The sequence below is a fragment of the Solanum dulcamara genome, chromosome 11 (assembly GCF_947179165.1).
Source record: "Solanum dulcamara chromosome 11, daSolDulc1.2, whole genome shotgun sequence".
Taxonomy (NCBI): domain Eukaryota; kingdom Viridiplantae; phylum Streptophyta; class Magnoliopsida; order Solanales; family Solanaceae; genus Solanum; species Solanum dulcamara.
The window spans coordinates 57,786,087-57,812,261 of record NC_077247.1 but is presented as its reverse complement, the minus strand read 5'-3'; the positions used below and the strand labels follow the sequence as shown (position 1 = coordinate 57,812,261).

Sequence of the window (26,175 nt, the reverse complement as noted above, 5' to 3'; positions counted from 1 at the left end):
CCCTATTAATCTAGGCTAGTTATTTATCTAATAATATGTTCACATTTAATAAATATTATTCAAGCAAGTGCTTTCTTAAGGATCCTCAGATTTATGCATTTTTATAATCGAAATGGTGTGATTTTCTAATAAATAAATGAAGTAATGAATCCCAATCCTTATTTTCCGAAACCGACGTCTGAATTATATATGTATAGATTTGCAATGATAGATTTGTTCCCACAGAGCCTAGCTCTCTTGATGAAGCAATTTTTTAAAAAAAATTATAAGCAGCGCATGGAAATGTGAATCTCTGGAGGAATTTTCTATATAATTTCCCTCTTTATTGATATTAAAAAAGAAGTTTGGGATTGTGTTAAGTATACCTACCAAATGATTCATTATTGTACAAATGCGACTATCATTAAAACCATCTATATAATAATAATAATAATAATTATCATTACTGAAGAATAAATTAAGTCCATTGGATTCAATTAATAAACAAAATCTATACTTAATTATCCTCCGTGACCACCTCAAACGAACCCCTTCAAGACTGATTCTTAATTAAATTAAGATCAACATTGTACACAAAGCCATATGTTAATGATTATAAGTTGTCCAATTAATAAGTTCATTTGTCTTTTTCCAGTGAGAAAGTGATGTTTTCCTGCGAACTAAGTTGACAAGAGTGAATTATTTTTTACCATATTTCCAATTATTGATCACTACTAATCAATAGGAGTATCCAAATAAATGATTAATTTAATTTTAAAAAAGCAACGTAACATATATTGAGAAATCGCCATCTTCAATGGGGGTAGTTATTAAGGGTCAGCAATTTAAAGGGCTCCCAATGAGGCAAGTCAAATAAATAAATGAAGCAATTGTGACTAATCACAAGTTAAGGGAACAGTGAGACAAGAAAGCAATGGCTCTCCATTACGGTTGTACAAACTCACAAAAAAACAAAATTAAGGTGATATTCTTAGTGGACCCTCTAATGCATGGCCATATATCACAAGGATTTTCAGGAGTGGATCTCAATTTTTTAAGTTCATAGATTCAGGATTCTAGGATATGATAATTTATTGGGTTTGAGATAGATTATTTATACGTGGACTCCTCAATACAAATACGTTATATGCACATATTAAAGCTGTGTTGAATTCTATCGGACCTATAAATTATAGTACTTGTTATTCATCCACCCTGAGGGTTCATCCTCTTCTTCCAAATAAAAGTGTGTTTTTTGTCCCCTTTGTGTTATAGATTTTGACTATGACTTTTGAGCCATCTAAGGTCGAGGGAGTTTATCCGAATCAGCTCCTTCGCTAGAAAATTATAATTTTTATATATGTGTAATTACTTTTTATTTATATATAATAGATGTTGAACTCTTTTTATTAGCTAAAAATTCAAATGTAGCACAAAATAATATAATTTAGCTAATATTTCTGAAATCTAAAGTTCAAACCAATAGGACCTCCAAATTTTTTACAACTACCTTTTGTCAATATTACCTAGCGCAACCTATAAACGTTGACTTATATTTACCTGCTTACTGACCAAATCAATTGGGCCAGATAGTGTATAACTAAATCAAGCCGATTTTTTTACTATTAGGTATGAATGGCCAATTATATATATATTTAAATTAAAGATTTCTTAGTGAAACAGTTAGTAAATGTTATGTCTCACCTCCACATGCAATTGCTTCATTATCTCGATCACTGCATAGTATGGGAAAACAAAATACTCCAGCTTCTATTTGCAACGACGACAGCCAGTATATATTTATCTTTCAACTATACAATACATGGCAAAAGCAACTTAATTCCGATTTGAATGCATTGCAACTGGCGAGGTAAATTTTGAATCTCCTAAATCATTTAGCCAACTTCTATAATTTTGTTTTTAGGAGATACTAAAAATAAAAATAATTTTTTTTATATATATAATGTAATTTTATAATCGAAGAGTTGGGTAAACATCCTCGCTCCCTCGTCCCTCCTAGATCCGCCCCTACTTGCATGTAGTGCGCAGGCAAAACAAACCATTTGTCGTTCCATCATTTTGAAATGGTGGTTAGCAGTCTTTATGTACAGTTAAATTCTTAAGTAAGTTAATGAATCGAGTAAATATAATTAAACAAACTCACCTATTTTTCTTTTTAATAACTAAAAGGTTCCATTCGGTATAAATTAGTACTACTAAAATATTACTGTTGTAGATGGGTAAATTCACTTTCCGGCCTGATTTACGTCCTTTTTTTTCCGCCTACCAGGAGATGTTGTCAATTGGTTTGAAAAGTAACCGTTAGTGCTAGTTTTTATTTTAAATTAATAAATGTAAGTACTAATCATCTTATTAATAGATCTAGTTTGCTGGTAAATAAATGTTTGAAGTACTACTCGAAGATTATTAAAGAATTGAACACGTGAATTTCTGTCAGACAAAACCTTTGATCGAATTACTTGTAGAAATAAAATTGTTATATATTTTGAAAGTAAATGAAGTTATTATAAAGGGCGGTGGTTAGGTGATTAGAGAATGGCTAATACTTCATGGTAGTCTCGTGCCACCAAATAATCACTTTACTTCATGTGATTTTTTTCCAAAAGCGACTCTACAAATTATACCCACCGGTATACCTATATACCCCACCAATCAAAATATTTCTCTTTATAGTGAATTTTAGTAGTTCAGTCAAAAAAATCTTTAGTGTATGAAATTTTTGCACTCTCTCGCACATGCTAGATATTTGAAATATAGCATGTAATAGAAACAAAAATAGTAGTGAACTGTAAATAATGGGTGGACCCCTCCCTTTTTTATGAAATACAAAAATCTTTTTTTTTTTTTTTAAAAAAAGACTTCAATTTAAAAAAAAAAGATATTTGAAATATAAACGATATAGTATAAGAATTCAATAACGAGTAAATCAAATATTCAAATGAATTTGATTCGGATAATATATATGAATTTTTTTGAGCTGATGAGTAGGTGATTTTAAATTTTTGATTCCATTGGTTCAAGTGCAAAACATTAAACCTATAATTTTGACTTTTGATCTTGAATATTTTTTCAAAGAGAAGTGTAGTAAAATTCAAGATCATCAATTTTCAAGGCCAATAGGTGTTATTTTCTTAATGGATTCTAGTGTCATATTAAGAAATAGTTTTTTAGCCTAAGTGATCTCAAAAAACAGCTTTTGTATCTTGAGCGTAAACAAAATAACACGAGAATCCAATATTAAGTAAATTTATAAGTGAAATGAATTTGACTCTATAACGTGTTATACTTTCGGCCTACCTCAATTCAAATACTAATAATTGTGATTTAGTTAAATTAGATGTCCATTTGTTAAAATATCTACCTATATTCCGCGTTGCAAACTAAGATATATATATATCCAAATTTTATAGAACAAACACTTCACACTGCAAGTGGGTCTCAAGTAATTTGAAATACATTTGCATATAATCAATTTGACATTTTTTCTTTCATTGGTTTTGTCCGTTACACACTTCTTCTGTTCACTTTATCTTGGATAGGAAGCAGATTTGGAAGGAAAAAAGAAAAAAAGGTTAGGCTTTATGCCTTTAATATTACATTTAGTCAACTATTTTATTTTCTTTATTCATCTTGAGGGATTTAAAGTAAGTGAATTCCTTTTTTTAACTTTACCCCTTACAGATAATACGAAGTTTCTATAGAGAGGAAAATCCACTACTTAGAATCTATCGCGTCAAGAATAGATATAATTCATTTATGTATACTTAGAAATACTTAGTGAAATTGTAAGTTTGTGATACATTTCCTTAATCAATAGTAGTTTTGTTTTTTATTCATTTGTCCCAATTTAGAATCCCATTTGTCCAAACTGTAAATAGAGATAACTTCAATAATAGAATGTTGAAAAAGGAACGAATTGTTACATTAACTTATTTTTCACTGGGAAATTAAAATAACATGATTTTTGGACAATTCAAATTTAAAATGAGTAACAAAAATATATTTAAACTATCTTCGTTTTTGAGTAATCTATTGAAAGTGTGAGAAACGCACGTAAACTATGACCATATTTTAAAATTAATTTTTCTTGATATTTTTTAAAGTCTTATCAAAAGGGTAATTACATAACTGAATAGTTTGGCTTTTCTAATGTAACTTCCTCTTTATTCAACTTAATAAAAATTACAAATTTCAACATATATATTCATCCGCCTCCCAACAAATATAAGTACTCCCCGCCCCATTTCAACTATGAAGTATGTAAATGTTCTTTTGTTTAACAAATAAAGTCAATATACTCTGCGGTGAATCTTAATTGCAGAGGATAAAAACAAAAAGGTTTTAAAATAAAAAAGAAAATTAATTCTTTTAAATATTTTTTTAAGAAAATAAAATTCCAAGTGGACTGCAAAATAGGTCCTCTTCAACAAGACAACATGCCGTTCCTCTTAAAAGCGGCTATGTTACGTTTCTTATTTATTGACCTCAATGCTACGTTTTACTTCTCCCACTAGCTACCTGTTTGTTACATAGTGTGGACTTAAATACTCCAATTTTCTAATTAAATTGTTTAGGTTTTAATAGAGTTAATATATAATATTTCATCTACATATTTGTACTGTAAAATATAATCTAGCAAAGCAAAAATATAAAATAATTTAAGAAAAATAAAAAGAGGAACCCAATGATCTGTGTACAGTAAATCATTTTTTCATATGTGCCAAATTAATTATTTAGCCATATTTTAGGCTGTTCCAAAAACTTATTTTCCTTCTACTCTTTCTTTTTCTTTTAATAAAAGTAAATCATTTTCCAAATGTTCACCATTTCAGATTCTTTTGGTATAGATAATAGGTAATTGCACACCAAAACTTAAGAATATAACAATTTTTTTTTTAAAAAAAGTCTCTGTTTGGAATTGAATTCAGACATGCTTTCATTTTCTTCCCATTTATATGTATCCTTGTAGTCGGGTTCTTTCCCGAATTCTGCGCATAGCGAAAGTTTTAATGCACCGAATTGTCCTTTTTATATATACCTTTGATAAATATATTTACAAAGAGGATATTTTGAGATTTGCTTTTATTCCAAATATAAAAATAACTTTATTTGCATATATCTTTTATTCACATACCATAATATTTAAGCATTTGAATAATCATACCTAAATCAACAATTTGAGGAAAGGTATTAAAGTTTTTCTTAAACAATTGGACAATGTTTAATTTAGAAGTTAGAAAGGATCAAGAAAAATAAAAATTTAAGAGGACTACTATTTTTAACTTATGAGTACTTTCTTTAATTGCTACTGTACCCCCAAATTTATAGAATGTAAAGTCTAACTAGTATCAATTAAATTGAAGGAGTAATTAAAATTATGCTGTCATTTCCATAATACAGTATATAGGGAGAAAAAGAGGTCTATTTCCAAAATCTTTAAAGTGGGACACCACTCGAGAAACTTGCTATAAATATCCTTAACTTTCTTTTAGATCCAAAAATCTCAACTTCTCCTTTTCCCCAATTTCACTTCTCTACCGTTCCCACACAGTCGCTTTTGCTCCATTTCGCCGTTTCTGCTAAACGAATACCGTTTATCGTTGTGATCGGTTATTCTTGCTCTCTTTTCCGATCGGGTACTTGAATTCACAATGGTCGATGTAGACCGGAGGATGACTGGGCTGAATCCGGCTCACTTAGCCGGACTCCGCCGTCTCTCTGCAAGAGCCGCCGCTTCTTCTCCTTCAACTCCGGTGCCTCCTCGGAATAGTCTCCTTTCGTTCTCCTCTCTAGCTGATAAAGTTATATCTCACCTCAAGAGCTCTAGTATCAAGGTCCAAGCCGGGTTGTCCGATGTGGAGTTCGCTAGAGCTGAAGCTGAGTTTGGGTTTGCTTTTCCACCTGACTTAAAAGCCGTTCTCTCCGCTGGTTTACCCATCGGACCCGGTTTTCCTGACTGGCGCTCTACTGGTCCGGCCCGGTTTCAGCTTCGCGCTTCTATTGACTTACCCATCGCTGCAATTTCATTTCATATAGCTCGTAATGCTCTGTGGTCTAAGTCATGGGGTCCTAGGCCATGTGACCCAGAAAGGGCAATTAAAATAGCAAGAAATGCACTCAAAAGAGCTCCACTTCTGATACCAATTTTCAACCATTGTTACATTCCTTGTAATCCTTGTTTAGCTGGTAACCCAATTTTCTACGTGGACGAGAATCGAATTTTCTGTTGCGGATTTGATCTATCCGACTTCTTTGATCGTGAATCATCTTTGTTCCAAAGTTCAGATCCTCAGATTCTCTCAAAGCAACGTTCTTTGAGCGAAAAATCAGCTGGTTCATCATCCACCTTCTCAAGGAGGAGCCTCGATACGTTCTCCGGTGGTCGGACGCCGCGTTGGGTGGAGTTCTGGAGCGATGCTGCCGTAGATCGAAGGCGGAGGAACTCAAATTCGTCCTCGTCATGTTCAACCTCACCGGAAAGGTACTTCGAAATGCCCAAGTCCAAAATGCCTAATTGGGTCGACGAGTACGTAGATAATATCGGGTCGGTTTTGAAAGAAGGCGGGTGGGCTGAATCGGATGTGAAGGAGATTGTACAAGTATCAGCATCTGGATTCTTCGAAGGTGAAATGATATTGTTGGATAATCAAGCGGTTTTGGATGCTCTCCTTGTGAAATCGGATCGGTTTTCGGATTCGCTCCGTAAAGCCGGGTGGAGCTCCGAAGAAGTTTCTTACGCACTTGGGTTTGATTATCGACCGGAAAAGGAAAAGAAACCGGCTAAGAAGCTGTCACCGGAGTTGGCGGAGAGAATCGGGAAATTGGCTGAGTCGGTAACCCGTTCACGGTCATCATCATAGAATCGGTTTACAGGCTACCGGCAAACATCGAGATTCCTTTTTTCATGTTTTTTTTTAGATTTTCGAAACCTCGGGTTTGGTACAATGCCTCTTTTTTGGGTACAATTGATATTCAGAGGCAAAAAAGAAAAAAAAAAGAAATACGCGTTGATGTATTATTAAAAAGTACAAAGAAATTGAAAGGTGGAAAAAATAGGAGAAAGTGTATTAAGTTCTCTGTTTTTCCGTATTGAAATATAAAGACTTGTTGGTAAAAATGTTCAATGTTAGACAGCTGCAAGTGTTCTGGTAAAAACTTATAATAATGTTGTACCCTTATTAATAATGTATAGTGGTAAGGATTAAGGTGGCACAGGTTTCGAATAGGGGGAATGCACGTGTGTGCCTTTCGGAGGAAAAAGAGACGTTGCTTAAGGGTCCCTCACGGAAACTTAACACTCTTTTGTCTCAAATTATTTATCGTGTAATTGTTCTTATCTCAAAACAGTCTTTAATAAGATTGTGTACATTTACCATCTTTAAAATAATACCCTCTTTATTTTATATTTAACTGAATTTCTAGAAATATTTTTATTATTTAAAATAATTTATTTATTTAAAGTTTAAGATAATTTTTTTAATTTTTTTTTCATGTTTATCCTTTTTCTGAATGAAATTTTGTAATTTCTAGAAGTTAAATTATACTACTTATAAAATTATACTATAATAAACGATTATTTTTATTATGATTTCACATTTAATCATCTTTACGAGGATATTAAACAAAAGAATAATTGAGGAAAATATAGTTTAAATTTTATATTTAAATACTTTTTTTAATATGTGTAATTTTTTTAGAAATTCAGCGAAAACATACAAAGATAATGAGGTCTCCATCGCTTAGATTTAGGTCGATAGGGAGAATATGTATTTTACTTGTTATTATTCGATGTTTATTTTATACTATTTATAATAACTAGTCCATTAAAAGTAAATCAGGAAATATGAAATAATTTGAGAGTAAGAACATAAGAATAAAATGAACGGCATGTGATAGGGGTTCGAGTTTTCAGCAGTAGGGGGTGGGGCGTGGGACAGTGTCATTGCTTTCGAGGTAAGCGATAGCCAGCCCACGGCGTCGTTTCTATAATTGTCAGTGTAATAAATGAGTATGCTCGTGCTGTTTGGCCAATTGTGAAGAGAAATATGTATATCTGTTTGGTTTTGGCAGGAAATTCAGTAAAGAAATTTCTGCTTTTATTTCAGTTTTTGGGGATGCGCAAAAGCCTATACATAAATTTGGAATTTCAAATAAGTAGATGTCAAACATCCCTCATTTGTTTTTGTAACTATACAAGTGTCGAGTTGGTGTAATGATGGTGCAATTGTTCGATGAGAATTAATTCAAGTACTGTCGCTATAAAAATTAATACGAGGGCTAAGATGTGGAATTTATCGATAGGGAGGAAGGAAATAGCAAGAGAAAGGGAATGAGTATTCTTTTGAGGATAGGCAGTGTCTTTTGAGTTTAGAGACCTGGGAAAGGGATAGATAGCAATGTGTACAATGCTACTTTATATTTTCCTACTTTGGAATTTGGGAAGGGTTTGTATGAATTGAATTGAATATAATAGGGGCGGAGGAAGGCTGACACTTGAAAAAAATCTCCTAGTTTGGCTTTTGAGAGACACAACAACAAGGTGCTACTTTGCTTTTGAAACCTTCAATTATTCCGGCTTTCTCTCTCCCCCTATTTCCCCCTTTCTTTCCCTTTTTTCTATTGATTTTGTTTTGTTTGCTTTCTTCATTCCTAGTTGTAGTGTTGGAAGGTCTCTCTTTGTTCCCACTCTTCGAATCAGCAAATACTTGTACTAAAATTAAATTTAATCTTGTCTACACTTTGTCTTTTTTTCACTTAACTCATTATACAAGTCAAAGTGATGAGATCTTGCTTGCTTGACTTTCACGGACTAATTAGTCAACTTGTCTTTTAATTAAATGGGATTATAGGAATTATGTCCCCCCACCATCTTTCCCAAGAGATTGGATATTGAATTAATAGTTTTTGCTCTATTGCATGTTGTTTGACAAACTTTTTTTGATATGCGTCATAAAATAAAATGACTTCTCTTAAATTTTAAAAGTCTATCAATTTATAAGGTAGATTGGATATGATGTGACATCTTTATGCTATTTTTTTTATCTTCCAACAACTATTTAAATATTATTGTCACCACTAAAATCTATTCATTTCTTTCTCCGTCCCCTTAGAGTTGCTCAATAATATTGGAAGTGAACCTAGAACAAAGTTAGTGACTCATTGACACATATATAGAGTAGAACTGACATTTTTGACTCCAGCAAGTTCAAATTTGCATTGGTATGATAATATTTCACATTTTATTACCAAAACAAGGTCCAAATTTAATTCCCTTCCGAATTTGCTTAATTTCCTATATAAATGTTCTTGATTGGCATTTACGGATGGTTAACCCTTCGTAGTTGCTCAACAAAATCAGTGTTGACTGTTTGATGTTTTGATGATCGGCAAAAAACTATAATTTGTTAAATAAATTTGAGTAACTGATTTAGAATCGAGATTGAAGTTATGAAGATTTAGTGGTTGCTCTTTTTTCCCCTTCCTTTGTGCAGTTGGGAGTGGTTTAGCAATAAGCAGAGACCATGTCAAAAAGAACTTTGCAAAAATTGATTTTGAAACTATGTAAAAAGAATTTGAATTTTCAAACTTTAAAAATTTAAAGACAATAATGTAAAGAGTATTTCAAGAAAGAAATGTAGAAGACAAGCAAATTCAGTTAAAAAAGGAGCTGCACATGAGTTGGCTTGTAAGATTGATATAATAGGACTAACCGTAGGCTAGAATGGATAGTTTATATATGTGGTTGTGGTGGGGGAAACACTAATGGTGCCTACTGGTAGGGACTTATTTCACGTTGTACATTTTGTACGATTTTGTTAGTATTTCTTCAAATTCAAAATGGTAAATTTGTGAAGGTAATGTATTTTATTACAGTTTCAGTGTAACACGATTTCATTTTTTTGTGTTTCTATCTTATTGAAGTTGGGCACCGTCTACCCGTTGGCTGTTTACCTTGGTACGTTTGCCTTGTAATGTCAAGATATTTAACAAAAAACAAAAGAAGAATAATTATATAGTACTGGTACTAGACAAAATAATTGTCTTTGTCAGCTGTTACGATCATATATATGATACATAGAGACAATAATTTGGTAGTGATAACAGTAAATTGGTATAATCTCGTTTCTATGCAAAAATATCTTTTATAAGACATTCCAATTAGAGGCTACAAAACATATTAATTTCCTTCATTTGTTGAGTTTTTGCTATACTTAGCAAGGTAAAAACAAATACTCGGTATTAAGTTAATTGTTGGGTAGACACATTTCTTAAGAAAAATATTGTAGGACACAAATTAAAAGTTATTTCGAACAACGAATCAATTGAACTTCAACTAATACACTTATTTTAAACTATGATTTTTTTTAAAACTTAATATGAACTAGCTATGTACTACCTTAATAAAGCTACTTAATATGACAAATTCTGATTTTGGTAAGAACATATTACAAGAGGATTTGTCTAAATTATCTTTTGGGAAATCAACAGTTTTAGTCCTTTTTAAATGTTGACTAATTTTGATTTTGATCCTTTCGTGATTTTTGATCTGGCACGTTTAGTCTTCAGTTAATTTATTTGTGCAATTTTATCCCTGAAACTATGAATTATCACAACTATAACGAATTATTAAGTACTAAACCATTCAATTGTCAATGTAGTATATTAAATTTGTTTATTTACTCCTTATTAAAAAGTATATTAATTCAAAATAGTATAAGAATCACATAGCTTCTACATCAAAATTCATCAATAACCTTAACCAAAAAAAAAAATTCATCAATAATTGAGAATCAAAGTACAATTATCCCTTAAAACTTTTATTTCTCTTTTTAAACATTTTACTTAATGAACACTCCTTTATTTGTAGCAGTAAAGATGAATTTGAAAAAACAACAACAATAAATGTTAATTATTTTTCTACAAAATCAAATATTTTCAAATAAATTGCTCTTGAACGGTCTCCTCTATGGGGGTCCGTCTCACTGGTTGAAGAAGGTTTTTGGAGCGAAATCTATTTTTATATGGTGGTAAAATGTGAAATGAGGTCAAGTCTTACTCTCGAAGCTTTAGTTGGCGCAATTCTTTTTGAAATCTGTCAAATGAGAGTAACCTCTCGTTTGGTCATATATTTTGAAGTTGAGATTTAAAAATTCACTTAAAAAAATTAAATATGAGAATTAGCTAGCTACGAATTTTGTTGGCAATTCGTAGCTAATCCGTCAATAAAATGCTTCTAACTAATTGAATTTTCTTATAGTCCATAGCTAAATAGAAGTAGCATAGTATTTTTTATCTTTACCTATGAAATTTTGTCCGTCATTTCTTCATTTTTTAGTAGTGATTTGAATTTTTGAAATTTGAAGTTGCGGTTGGATATGCATTTTACTAGGAAAAAATTTAAAGATTTGTGAGTGGACGCCCTAACCCCCAACCCTCCCACCCCCAAACGAGCCAGTTTATGGAAATTTGGAAATATTTGAAAATTAAATTTTCATATTGAAACAAATATTTAAGAATAAACTTTTAAAATGTGATCTAAATTGTATTGTGCAACGCAAGGTGATAGTCTAGATTGGACGGAATAAAACATAGTACCAATAGAAACTAGAAAAAGGATGATCAGGAAGGATGAAGGGTGAGAGGGACATGGCTTTTTGAAAAGTTTAAACATGACATCTTAAAATGTATAGCTAAGTGTTTCCTTTTTTTTTCTCCTCCAACATTTGTAGCTAAGCTTTGATAAAGGAAAGTAAGAGGTACTCAATGCTAAGCTGAACAAAATTCAAGGAACGGCTAATCCTCACCAAAGCATGAAGATTGTAGTACTTAGCTAGTAGGGGCCACTTTCCACTTTGAAGCATCCAATATTAGACATACTATATTATTGCATTTGGTACTTTATTATCAATCACACCATATAACGGCATTCTTTTAGGGAGCGCATTAAACATTTGCTAATAGTAGGCTTATCTCTACGTTTTCTCCCTTGAAATTACTGTTGTTTTATTTCAAGGTCATTCAAGATGTAATCATCATATATTTATTTTTTTACGCCTCGTTAAAAGTTTTACTTTCTTGCTTCTGACTCAAATTCACAATCTCATGATTAAAAGCGCAGGGTATTTATTATACGGACAATCAGGCCGTGAAGTCAAGGGTTTTATCAGAATTCCTTTCGAGAAAAAAATTATACTATTTATACATAATTAAAATTATTTTTGTGTATATATATTATAGATATCGAACCTCATTTAACTATTTTATTTATTTATTACAAATTTTAAATATGTTTTGCGAAAATTTTGACTCGCCACTCGAACAACACCTCCTTGTCAAATGTAATCATCATACAAGTTAATACAACCCCCTTTTTTTTTTTTTTCTAAATGTCTCGATAAGCTTTTGTTTTACAAGTGTCATCATCATTCATTCCTAGGGAAAATGGGCACTCTTTGTTTTCAGGAAGAATTATCTCTGCTGTCATTTTGTCACGACAAAAAATTAAAGTACTGATCATTTATTTGCTTCGAGAGGAAGCCTATGCCAAAAGGCTCCTCATAATCATTTCTTATATCATGTCATAAAAGAAAAAAAGGAGAAGTTAGATTATAACTTAGAAAAAATCCTCTAAACGATGAAAATTAATTACAATAGCTTTGGGAGTCATATATAATAATGTGAGGGCAGGTAATAACTATTTTGTACTTGACTAAATTTCAAATTGACTGGTCTTCTAGCCAAACAAAGGAATCCTTTCAAAGGATATAATTAAACGATGAAGAAAAAATCTAAGGAAATAAATGAAGAGCCAAGTGGGGTAGGAGCAGTTGGAGGGGGGTATTTTCACATGCAGATATATAGACCTGGTTGACCGTAAATGTGGATCCCTATTTACAATAATTGACTCAAATTATTATATTCACACAAAGTTTACCTCTACTGTTAAATAGAAATTTTAAGTAAAAGGTAATTTGAACCCACTAACTTTAATTTTTGAAAGTATTTAAGATATTTATATAGCATGAATTATATAATTGTTGTAGTATTTAATTTTTAATTACCCTTATCAGAAGAGAAATGTAAATTCAAATCGTAAGTATTACGACATTTGTCAAAATTCTTAGCTTTGCCAACTGTTAGGATATATGTGTCCTGTCTTATTTCCAAGGCACCAATTGAGATATCATTAATTATATTACATAAGTAAATATTTTTTAATTATATAATATATAGCAATATTGAATTTACTTGTTATTATTTAAGAAATATTTTTGGCAAATAATTAAAGTTACCAAATATTAGAAAAAAAATTAGTACTTGGGCCAAATTCTAGTATTTAATTTTTTTTAACAATTTAAAAATTATTCCAAATTTTTATATTTTATAAAAACACTATCATATATTAATCCAAACTAATATCTATCTGTCAACCAACTCAGTTAATATGTTTACTGAAAGAGAAAAAAAAAAGTTAGTTCTCTTTTTGTCTTGTTTGGGTTATAATTCATCATGAATCATTTTCTTAACATATTTGAATATGTGCTTAATGTATTACTCTTGCTAATATTGTTGTTGATTGTTAATAAATATGTTATAAGATTCTTTTTAACGTAACATCATTATAAAATTAGAATACAAACTAATAAATACTTTAAATATTTTTTAAAACTTATGAATAAAATCCTATTTCTTAAATCTATGATTAAACACATGATAAAATTTTTCTCAAAAATGACTTACAAAAAATATTTAAAATTTTATAAGCAAAATAGTAGCTAAGTTTAGGATGAATAAAGTTGGTAAATCTTTTATGAGGAGTAAATGGTGCAACGGTAACCAACCGAATCTGAAACGACCGTTGATTCAATCACATGTCGATTCACCGCCATAGGCTCGTGATCATCATGTGCCCCCTATGATGACGTGTCTCTCCCCTATTTAATTCTGGAGATACAATTAATGAACCTCAGCCTCATCAGTTGTTAATTAGTGTTTGCAGGTTTTCCTCTTTTGACCAGGGGAAGAAATTAGTGCGATAATTAAATAATTGTTATCACTACTGGTAGTAATTCGATTATATGATGGGCCTCGATCTATCTTCCTATTGTTTTTCTGGGATAAAATATGACGGTTAGGAGGGGGGGGGGGGGGGAATGGAGCATTAAATGAAATTTGTCTTGTTGTCTGAAGAAGCTGGCCTCAGTTTGTCTTCTGGTCCGTGAAATGTTGCAAAAATACTTACTTTTCTTACAAAGTTAGTTATGTTCATAGCTGAATAGTACAATACTAATTAAGGCCAAGTGACGCCATTTTCCCCAATTGCCATGTGAAGTTGTTGAAAGGTTAGGAACTTATCACTTCTCAGGTTTAACTAAAACAAAGAAAATCGAAATGATATTGTTTTTGGGTGTACGTAAGATCAATAAGACAAGACTACACACTAGGCGCGGTTAAACTCTTTTTTTGTTTGTAAATATAATTGGAATAAATGGCATAAATTTCTATAATACCATATTGGACGCAAATATATAATCTTAGGCATGAAATTTTTTTCTAAATATAATGTATAAGCAAAAAATATATATATGAAAATATAGATTAGAAAAATAAATATTGTATATCATGTGGAATTTTTTTTTAAAAAAATAAAACTATATTCCTATGGCAATAAGCTACAGCCTATATGGCCAATTTCTAAAAAGCTTATTTAGTTTGAAAAATGTTTTTTTTTTCAAAAGTGTTTATTCGAATAAAATATTGGAGAGTAGTAATTTGTGTTTTAGCCTATCAATATAAAAGATATTTTAATAATATTAGATCATCAATTTGTGTTTGACCAATATTTTAAAAATGTTTCTGAATTTCATTATTATTATTAGCCTCTAAAAAATGACGTTTGCTACTATTCAAACCCACTATTTATTTCTTAAAAAGTTTAATCAAACACTTCAACTTTTAAATAAATATATAATTCTATCGTTTAGAAGCTTGATCAAACAGACTATAACATTTTCGTTTGGCAAGTATTTCTTCAAATAGTCATATTTAGCTGTCATAAGTGTACCTTAACTCTATTGTCTGTCTAACTTTTTGTGTTTTTAGTGGCCTATGTCTTCATGTATGCATAATTCCCTACACTAAACTAAACAAAATGTCGAAAAGAGTTTGTTCATAGTTTAGCTTTCATTATTAAATTGTTTGCCTTTTATTTTCTATTGAATTCAAGTAACTAATAAGGTTTTGGTCATTTTCCATGTCTCAATTAACGATAGACAAATGCCAAAGAAGGCCTAATATGAAATTAATTCAGGTCAAGTGATTGACTTATTTAAACCTTTTTTATTTATTTATTTGTTTATTTATAAAATGTGGAGATTCGAGTAAAGAAAAGAGGGAAAAAGATATTATAGCATAAGTCGTTTAATCGTTGATACTTTGCTTTTTTTTTAGAATTCAGTTATATTGTATATTCATGTAGAAAATAGTGGGGCAATCGCTACATCATATGTGCAGGTTGCTACTTCTACTACAAGCAATTTCACTTTTGTAAGGATCACATTTCACACCTCGCATGTCGCTACTTATGAGATGAGGTATGTCGCTTTCATAAAGATCGCACTTTACAACTTTCTTAATGAATATATACCATGCGAATTAGAATTAATCGACAACATGTTAATATTCCGATGATTATGCCTGATAGAAGATATTACTATTGCTCAAACGTATCAACATTTAGAATTAATTTTTTCAGTGCTAACTTATGCACCTAATCTTTTTAATTAACATGATTAATCAAAATATATTAAAAGGCAAAAAAAATGATAAAAAATAATAACCGGGTTTCTACTGTCATTTTCCCCCTCTTAAAGAAACATACAGTCACCTCTTTTCGTAAATGAGGTGGCTTTTGAATATTTAAACATATGACTTAAATCAAAAAAATTATGGAGAAAAAATATAAATATGAATCCTGACTTGAGAGAGTGCCACATCATCGGGTTGAGGATTCTCTTTTATATATATATGCAAAGATTAATTAATCCGAGGAAGTGGGGAAGGAACGTTATATATTGTTAGGAACATTAGAGGTTTCAATTGACTTAGGTCTTCTTCATAAAGTTAATTAGGTATTCATCGCCTCCTGGATAGGAACATTTTCATTCGATGGTGAGTTGAATTATTTTTCGTAATACATAAAAAATTATATGAATTAAAAATTAAAAACGTTTCCGGTACTGACTAATAAGGCAACAACACTACTAAAACAATTAAATATTAGACAATAAATATGGTTTGGCAATAGGAAAAAGATGAGGGACAACAGATCAGAGCCCCAATTTTCTTGGACTTTTAGTATTGGGCCCAAAGGGCCAAAAAAAGTGCTGGTAACAACGTTTCGACTTTTGATGACTAGTTAACGTGACCATTCTGTTCGAAATTTGTTTCATATAAATAAATATTTTACTAAAGATTAACAATAACAAAAGCAACTTGAAGTGTGTTTAAATGAAATTTTTAAGTACAAGGATTAATAATAAAATTTAAATATTAGTTAGGATCTATGAAAATGACTTACTAATAGAAAAAAAAAATAATATCTGTCATATGGAACCTCCTATATATCTATCATATAAATTTGTGCTATTGGAGGTTGACCATCAATTTACCCTAGATCCTAATTTATATTGTCACCAGTTATGACATATTGTGATCATTAAAAAAGAAAGAAGGTATAAACAGTCTTGTATATTTTCCTTCATACCAAAAACACCCTATGTATTGTATGCACCTCAACTACTAACCTAAACATTGGAATTGAATTAACAATAATAAGTCCGGGGTGGGTGGTGGGTGAGGGGGGAATATAATTATTATTTTTATAAAAAAAATAGCAGTTAAATTTTAAAAGTTGAAGACTTGTTATTAGGAAAGTATATGAAACAAATTTATGAAGCTGGATACTGGACTATAATTGTATATACATAGAGAGCTCGTTTATTTTTAGCAGTGGTAGAATAATAAACAATGACCATGACTTTCCCGAGGTTTCTTTAGGAGAAAGCCAAAATATCTGTGTATTTGGTTGTTCGTTGGGTTCTATACAATTTTAATGATTGACAAAGTATCATGAAACATATTAGTCAACGTGGTTCATAGATATACTGTTTCAAAGAGCTGAATCCGTAGCAAGATCTCTAAAACAAGTGTGCAGAAATCAACGAATAGATAATGCTAACTTCGCGATAAAACTCAAGGAAACAAATATGTGATGAATTGAAGAGTTGGGAGTTTGTTGACAACACGAAAAAACTCAATGAACTTGATTTGAAGAACGAGTCTAAAGAGGCAAGGAATTTGAGTTGAAGAAGGAGTTTCACTTGAAGTAGAACTCTTCAAGTGAGTACTGAATTGAAGAGTTGGAGTTACAATAAAAAAGAATCAAGGAGTTTGATTTGAAGAAGAGTCGAAAGAGGCAAGGAGTTTGAATTGAAGAAGGAGTCTCACCTGGAGTAGAACTCTAATTGAAGAGAGTTCGAGTCAATGTGCAGTTTGAACTGAAGAATAACTCCATCAAGAGTTGTGCTTAAATAGAGGTAAGTTATCCGGAATATTTATGCACTTATAGAGCAAAAAAGGCAATTGAATAACCAGGTCTTATTACAGAGTTTATGTTCTAGAAATTTTTCTTTGTATTTGATTTTTGATGAATCCTTAGTTTCAGTGAGATATAAATTGAATTAGGATTTTAATTTCAAGTTGGGGAAACTCGGAGACTTAGGAACACATACCTTGGGATGTTTGTGTTGTTAGGAATTAGAGTTTATAATTTATTTGGTTACATAGGTTTGTAATCTTTTGTTGGAAGGCTCATTGTGGTTTAGTAAAGTTGGGAGTAAATCATATAGAGGTATAGGTTATGGTTTTTTCCACTTTGTTAGCGGGGGTCTTTGCACGTAAAAACAGTGTGTTCTTTACGTGTTGTTTTTACTTCATTGAAACATGTTAGGCGACATGTTTCACTCGTAGGCTAATTTAGCATTTAAAACCCTTAGGCACTGTTTCACTCGTAGGCTAAATTAACGTTAATCACTAGGTCATGTGGAATATCAATGATGCTTTGTTTATCAATGTTATAAAACCTACCGTATACAAAATTAGCTAGGCTTTAATTGCTCAATGTCTGATGTTTGCTATAAAATGCTGTATAATTTCTCCTTTATATCAGGTCAAGCTTTACGCTGCCCTCACTGCTTCGCGCTCTTCCTTCCTTCCAGCAGGAAATTTCATTGCCTTTACACGAAATGCTGCCTGCACAGTGCACATCATGAACAAACAGATTAAATGAATAATGCTAACGCCAATGCTTTGTGTAAAGCAGATCAGGGAAGATTTCTTGATGAATCTCACTTTATGTGAACCAAATTCGATAACATCTGATGGATGAAAACGTGTAGGGAAATTTGGGGACACCCGATATCTTCTGCCTTCACTACTACATAACGCAGAACAATGGTTATTTTTGTCTTTCATAAAGTGCGATATCTAATAGTGGAGTTGTATACAGGAACACATGGAACTTACTCTGTAACCCATGTACCATGTTCACTTCGTAAATCAGTTACAAAAAATGCTCCGTCTTTGCAGGATATCCGGACGTGCATTTCAGACACCTGAGATTAAAAAGAAATTTGACAATTCAATCAATATGCATTCACCAGCAGAATGTCCATGATACTTTGCTATAGAATCATATGACAATCACCTGTGGCAAAGGTACTACTATTGATTTTCCAAGAATGTTTGTGTGTGTGACAGACCTGAAACCAAAATTTCGTCAGTGGCTCTTACAATGAAACAATTTCACATTATAAATTCTCCCTTTATAGCCAAGTGACATTCATTTCCTGTATGTTTCGCAGTTTTGATAGTATGCACATGGATTGGATATGTTAATTAGAGGAGATTGATGGTGAGATATTTGCAATTGATGCACCATAATGCATTATTTTTGAATAATTATGCATACATGGAGAGCTAAGTAATAAGAGTTCAGATTAAGAAAGAGAAATCTCGTGTTAGCTTTAGACTCTGCCTTAAATCCTCATTTCCAATAAAATGACTTGAACCATTTAAATGTTGTAAATCTTTAGAAGTAGTGAACCATTTTGCTTATATAAACCAAACAATAACGAAAATTACTCTGCGCCAAAGACGCAACAGCCAGCTATGAACAATCTTAGATCCAATAAACCATAACCTAAAAGCATACCCGATAGTGCAAGGGATATCCTCATATCTGCTTAAAACAATAGCATCTAAAGCAGAAGTACCATTCCCCGGAGGTAACAGTAACCACCTGATAGATAAAAAGTAAGCATCAAAGTTACCAAGCAAACTAGAAAAACAGGATATACGTAAAAATGAAATTTGTAAATGTTATGCTTGTCAAACTCACTATGCATCAATAGCATGCTCTAAAGAATCATCATTTTCAAACCATTTTCTGAATTGATCATTTGCCTTCATCACCACAATACAGTAAATTATGCTACATACTTTCTCAGATAGCCTGCAATGTTGTATTCTGCCTTCAAGCTTGTCACTGAAAGAAAAAAAGCCGTGTGAAACGACGTAGTATATCAACATCCAAGGTATTTCTTTTGTCCCTGAAAAGATGAGGAAAAGCTCAACTACTAATTCCCTCCTCCTCTCCCCCCTACCCACACCAAACACCCACCCCCCTCCTATCCACCCCCACCAAAAAAAAAAGAAAGATTAATTTGAAGCTTTAAATATTTGGCTTTGCAATTTTACTTTCCAGCTATTGGCTGAACACATAAGGAATCCAAGATCATGTTTAAGAAATTGAAGCAAGAAAGGCTTTCATATGCCTACCCTTTGCCTCCTATAACCCAACTTAATATGAGAGGCATTCCCAAGTCAATAAATACTTTTGCACCAACTATTCCAGGATGTGGTATCCTATATTTGGTCAAAAACTGCTCAGACAAATTAGCTACTCATATTTCTAGAATAGACAAATTTCCATACTGATAATGGACCAAGTCCGATGCCAAGATAAGCCTTGTAAGCAGATGCCATGATTGCAGCCATTCTAGTCAGTCCGTGGATAACTCCATCTCGAAGTTTTCTAGCACATTCATATCTGTGGATAAGGGAAATCATAAAAGGATCAGCTAACTGCAGAAACAATAGTTGTTCAAATCAATCCATCTTCAGTTGAGGCATTTAAAGCAGGCTTTCTGGGCTGGTGGTAGGGTGAAGTTAAGATTTTAGCCAATTTCAAATGACTTTTCAATTATCATGAAGTTGCAACGTGTACTTGACCAACCACTATACAACACTTGAGCCAACAAATAATGAATTACCTCCTTAAAGATGAGATGATATCCACTGGGCTTCCCGACTCAGAACTTCGGGTCCATGCTTTGTCAAGTTCCAGTGCGAGTTGATAGCTATCCTGTAGTCGTATGAGAAAAAGTTTAGTGGTGTACACAACCTTTCAATAATATGTGTATTTGACAAAGACGATACACAGAGAACACTAGATGATCCAGTTTAAACTTCATGATTCTTACTCACATGAACAAATGTAACCCAATTTTTTTCCAAATATGTTATCCATATTTACAGAAACAATGTGAAGTACAGGTTGATGGAGACAAACATATAAATGTCTTGTTATGATAAAGGTCTAGATAAACTTTATAACATCGCAGAGGTATCTCCATAACCATTGACTAAGTTTGTACTTTTAGGTTCTCAACTTTTGCTTTACGCTAAAAATGTTTAGTTTCTGCATGTCAACTACACTCTCCCTAAACATGACCACATAAGAATTGTGGCCTGCATGATTTTATAGCCCTGCTTCTTAGTTCTTAACAAGAGGAAATTAAGGGATACAATCGACCAATAATGCCATATTAATTAAGTGAAGTCTCAAAGGCTAATATAAAGAGTGTACCTCTCTATGGCCATGCATCCCCCTTGACCCAAATTAGGCTGCATAGCATGGACAGAGTCCCCAAGCAATGTAACACGACCTCTTCCCCAATTAAAAGTTGGCGGTCTATCATAGATGTCACGACGAAGAATTCCAACTTCATCTGTGGCAACTAATAGGTCTATAACATTGTCGCACCATACCCCAAATATTTTAAGCATTTTTTCCTTCTTACCTGCAGATGAACGGATAAAATATTGAACAGACAGTGTAATGACCGGATGACTACAAATATTTCCCAACCTCTTGAGCATCATAGTGGCAATTTAAATTGTCATGATAACATACACATCTCATGCAGCGCTAACCCCCAAAAGTTTGTGATTCTTCTATCCAAACTGGTACTACTACAACGATATAATAAGACATGCCTTTCACCTACAAGTTAATAACAATTTCTGTGGTGAAGTAAGGACCTCACATATATAAGTAGATACAAACAATTGTGGTGGCATCATTCTCTGAAACTCTTCAGATATTAAGTAGATTCTGGACTTCAATTCAAAACTTTCCAACTCATAATTCATTGAATCTATCTTATTCGAATTTTGAGTTCTTCTTTACCTTATTGCAACATTATAATCAGGTCTCAACAATAAAAAATCCTCAAGAAACCCCTTAAGTTAAATTGACGTTACTTAATAAGTAAAGCATTCAAAAACGTCTTCTAGTAAGTTCGCCTATATCCTGAACTATAATAAATAGTTTTAAGCAGCCTAAAATTTTACCGTTTGGAGCATCCACACCACCAGCTGGTTCATTGAGAAATGCATACCACTGTATCTTGCCTACCCCCACATCTGAAGAAACAAAGTAATGCTTGTGGCCCAAAAAGACTCGGAACCTTGAGAAAAGAAATCTCCATTTAACCTTTAATATGAAAACATAGCGTGAGCATAAGGGGACCAGCAGAGATAAGGATATGAAGAGGGAAAAAACAATCCGATAAGTAATAATATCATACCCAACTATCTCAATATCAGCAGGAACAAAATCTGTAACTCCAGTATAGAAAGTGTAGCCAGAGTAAGTAGCTTCACTGGGTCCGAACAAATTAGTCCGTACCTATAATAAAACGCCAATGTTTGAGATCTTCTAAACTAAGTAGAATTAACCAACACTTTCACAGCACAATACAGAGTCATATTTCTTTTAACCTGGGCCAAAATCTCAAAGTAACATATGAACAAGTTACTCTATCTTTGTAATTAACCAAAGTAGAAGGAAATAGAATGAGACTGATTTTGAATACCTTAGACCTTATGCCATCAGCACCAACCAGAAGATCACCTGTATATCGTTGTCCATTCTCAAGAACCACAGTAACCTGATTTCACACAAACATGAGAAGCTATAATGAAAATTGATTAGTAAGACACAACAATTAGCTACTGTTGGCACTAATCGACACAATTTTAAATGAATCTAACATTCTTGATATGTTGAGAATAGCATATACCTTCTCTCCATCGTCCTCAAAGTCTACAACATTACTTCCATTCATAATTATATCCTCCCCAACAGCACGTGCAAGGATCTTTTGCAAAGTCATGCGGCTGATGACTCTTGTCCCACTGCTGGAGTGAACGTATCAAATTTGCAAAACCTGATATCCAATTATTGTCACTGTGTGCAATTCAAGAACTAAACAAACTCTTCTGCTCATATAATAAAGACACCCATTCATCAATCTGATTCAAGATAAAGACGGGTTGGACAACTATGAGTCAATAAATTTTTGACTAGATGAATTATTTTCCCTCTACTAATTTCAATATAATTTTTCAATTCATTAATTTCTTCAATTATCACAAGTAAAAACTTATTTATAATCGTTACCATTAAATAACACTAAGAGTCTCTCTACGGACAAGAATATAATTACAACAACATATCAATTTGGTCGGGGGAGGATGGTGTGATTAAATAATGTTTTTGTCTGTATCGATCAAGAATTGGTTTTCAATCAGTGGGGCTTCTGGGTCAAGTTTCGATGGTCCCGACTCCCGTCCGATCGCACGAAGCTGAAAGCTCCATTGTCTTTTTTTTTTTTTTTTGCCTTCACAGTCCCTACTTTACAGAGAAATTGAAATTGAGATGCCTAACTAAGAGAAGGGAAAAAGAGGCAGAAAGTTGAGGATGAAAAATAAAACGCAGAGGAGGGGTTTAATAAACGAGAATAATTAAGGGAAAAAGGGTAAAATAAAAAAGCCACTATTATATTTTTAGCGGATCAGGTGAAGTGCGTAGGTCATTAATAATTTAAATGATTTTTTTATTTCTTAAATTTTAGTTTTAAATAAGAAATTATTTAATACCAATAAATTTTATTGAAAAAATTAATTAAATAGGTTGAGTGACTTTATCAATAAAACATTTATAGTTGAATAACTTTCTAAGAAGAACCGATGAAAATTAGATCAAGTCATCCATGTGAGTCAATCCAGATTCATATTAATAAATAACTAATATATAATTATTATTTATTTATTTATTAATTAAAAGAAAGAGACACGACTATTTAAAAAGTTATGTCCTTTTAGAATTATAAAATGGAAAAGACACAACATATTTTTTCATCACAAAAACAGAAAGAAAAAGAACTGTCTTCCTTCTTCCTTTTCTAATTCCTCGATTCTTGTAAAGATTTTTTCTTCAAATATCGAACAAACTTCTACAATAGGTACGCAATTATAGCAGTGACATAGCCACATATAAGTCAGGGTGGCCAATTGGACACGGTTCGTCGAAAAATTATATTATGTATATAGAAAATTGTACGAAATATATAGAACAAAAAATATTTTTCATACATATATATTAGATCTTTGACATCCTTAGTGAAATTTCTGACTTCGTCACTGAATTATAAATTGTGGCTTTATATGATGTAATACGTCTTTGTATGTAATTACACTTTTTGACTAATAAAATAAATTCAATAATCTTGCAAATTGTGTGTTTGAATTAGATTCTTCGAATATGTATAATTGAGTGCCTTTTAAATTAAAAATCAAAATTTAAAATTGAATAAATTTCTATAAAAAGAGCTGTGAAGATATTATCTCAAAGAAAATTAAATACAGAAGTGAAAAAGCGAGACAAGCACTTAATTAGCACAAGGAAATGAGAGTGATGTGAATTTACCAGTTACCAGAAATACCATGAACCAAGCGACTAATCCTTTGACCAGTGATGCAAGCAGCATTCATGATGTCTTCAGCAACATCCATATCAATTGCTTCCAAAGCAGCCAATGCATTGCTCTGTAACTGAATTGGACTTCTATATTGCCCATCTCCTCTGATGGCACTTAAAAATCCTTCTCAAATACCAACATATCAAACTCCTTTTTCTTTGCTGCCAAAGCATAAACTAACCCTCCAATCCCACCTCCCGCCACAACTACTTTCAACTTCTTCTTCAAGTCACCATTGACCCCAGACCCGGCCCTACTCTTCTCTGTAGGAGCTTCATCTAGTCTACCTTTTACTCCTTTGGCCTTCTTGATATGTCCATTTTTCAAGCTCCTGCAAGGTAAAGAATGATACAACTCTTGCAGGAAAGTCCTTGGAAATCAGTAAAGGCAGCTGCTTTCTTGAAAAACCTGAACTGTATGAATACATCTCAGTTCAAGAAATGACTAGTTGGGTTTCTCTTCCAATGCATGATTCAGTGAAGAAAATTGTTAATTAGCCCAAAGTAAGTGAGGGTGTTGGTGGGACAAGAAAGTTGAATTTACTGCTAATTTATATCAACTGTTGTGATGGTAGAAATTTGTTTATTTGTTAATAGTAAATTAGTTTGTTTGATTCGTTTTTCTTTTGCATGGTTGTTAGCCATTGTATTTGTATTTTTCAACAACTTGAGCGTCTTAATTAAGAATATCGTACTTTATTGCTGCATGAAACGTACTCTTTTTGCTGATGAACCAGCTCATGTTACTTGGGCCCTATTTGTATCACTTGGGTTTCTCATCTCTCACTGCATTTATTTGTTACTTAGCTTTTTTCTTACCTTGTGGGTTCTACTAGTAGCCATTTTAATTACACGTTCGTTCGACTCATGTTGTTTCTATTTTAATTTATTAGATTTTTTTAAGCCATTCAAAAGTATACTTTTTGCTGATATTTTTTGACAATTGAAATATTATTTTATTTCCTAATAATACATGAATCGGAAACAGCCGTCCTACATTGGTAGGAGTCAGGTCTGCGTACACTCTACCCTCCCCAGACCCCACAGTGTGGGATTTCACTGGGTTGTTGTTGTTGTTGTTGTTCCTAATAATACATGAAAAGAAAGAATGTGTTAGTTGTAACAAAAAAGGAAGTAAAGAGGACAAATTATCTCATATATGGATGGAGTACGAAAATATTCCTCCAACTTTTGATAATATGCATATGGACATACTTACGTTATACTATACAGTTTGTGTGATTATCATAAATAAAAATAAATGATAATTCTCTTTAAAAATTATAGATATTCACTTTGAAGATCAACTATAGAAATTTATATTTCAAGATTTTAAAATTAATTATATATATTTTTATGTGGATAATGATGAAAGATTTGATTGAAAAATAATGTAAGTTAAGACTGAAAATTGTTCAAACACCCACCGTATTAGTGATTGAAGCATTTTTATTATGTGGATAATGATGAAAGATTTGATTGGAAAATAATGTAAGTTAAGACTAAAAATTGTTCAAACTCCCACCGTATAATTAGTGATTCAAGCATTTTTACGTGGATAATGATGAAAGATTTGATTGGAAAGTAATGTAAGTTAAAGATTAAAAAATGTCCAAACACCCACCATATTAGTAATTCAAGCATTTTAAATAAATATTTTCGACAAAAAATTAAAATTATTTAGTCAACACAACTTGAAAAATAACTTTGTGAATAAATATTATGTCTGTGCATAACAATTTTTTTTGTCACTAATTTTTTAATATCAAACGGGTAACTTTCTTTACCTCAGCCATACGAAACACTCCAATGTATCTATCATAAATTTGTGTAATTACAGGTTGACCATCAAATTACCATAGATTTTACTCATATTTCGATTCGACATACTAATTAAAAAATAATTATAACATGATTATTTTATCACATTATACTTATTAATTAATGTT

The 26,175-nt window shown here is 32.0% G+C and overlaps 1 protein-coding gene, 1 long non-coding RNA gene and 1 pseudogene across 3 annotated transcripts; 2 read left to right on the top strand and 1 right to left on the bottom strand.

Annotated features, from left to right (window-relative positions):
- The first annotated feature begins 5,513 nt into the window (after positions 1-5,513).
- LOC129874484 (uncharacterized) lies at positions 5,514-7,053 on the top strand. Its single transcript, XM_055949773.1, has one exon. It carries the CDS (start codon positions 5,652-5,654, stop codon positions 6,858-6,860), a length of 1,209 nt encoding a protein of 402 aa, XP_055805748.1. The 5' UTR covers positions 5,514-5,651; the 3' UTR covers positions 6,861-7,053.
- An 11,027-nt stretch (positions 7,054-18,080) lies between these two features.
- Positions 18,081-24,669, bottom strand: LOC129874133 (zeaxanthin epoxidase, chloroplastic-like; annotated as a pseudogene).
- LOC129874134 (uncharacterized) lies at positions 18,428-19,267 on the top strand. 2 transcript variants are annotated; one of them, XR_008762840.1, is made up of 3 exons: positions 18,428-18,516; positions 18,649-18,777; positions 18,924-19,267. It is a non-coding gene; the product is annotated as an uncharacterized LOC129874134 (long non-coding RNA). The 2 variants fall into 2 exon arrangements; XR_008762841.1 differs by having other exon boundaries at positions 18,448-18,537.
- Positions 24,670-26,175: the final 1,506 nt, after the last annotated feature.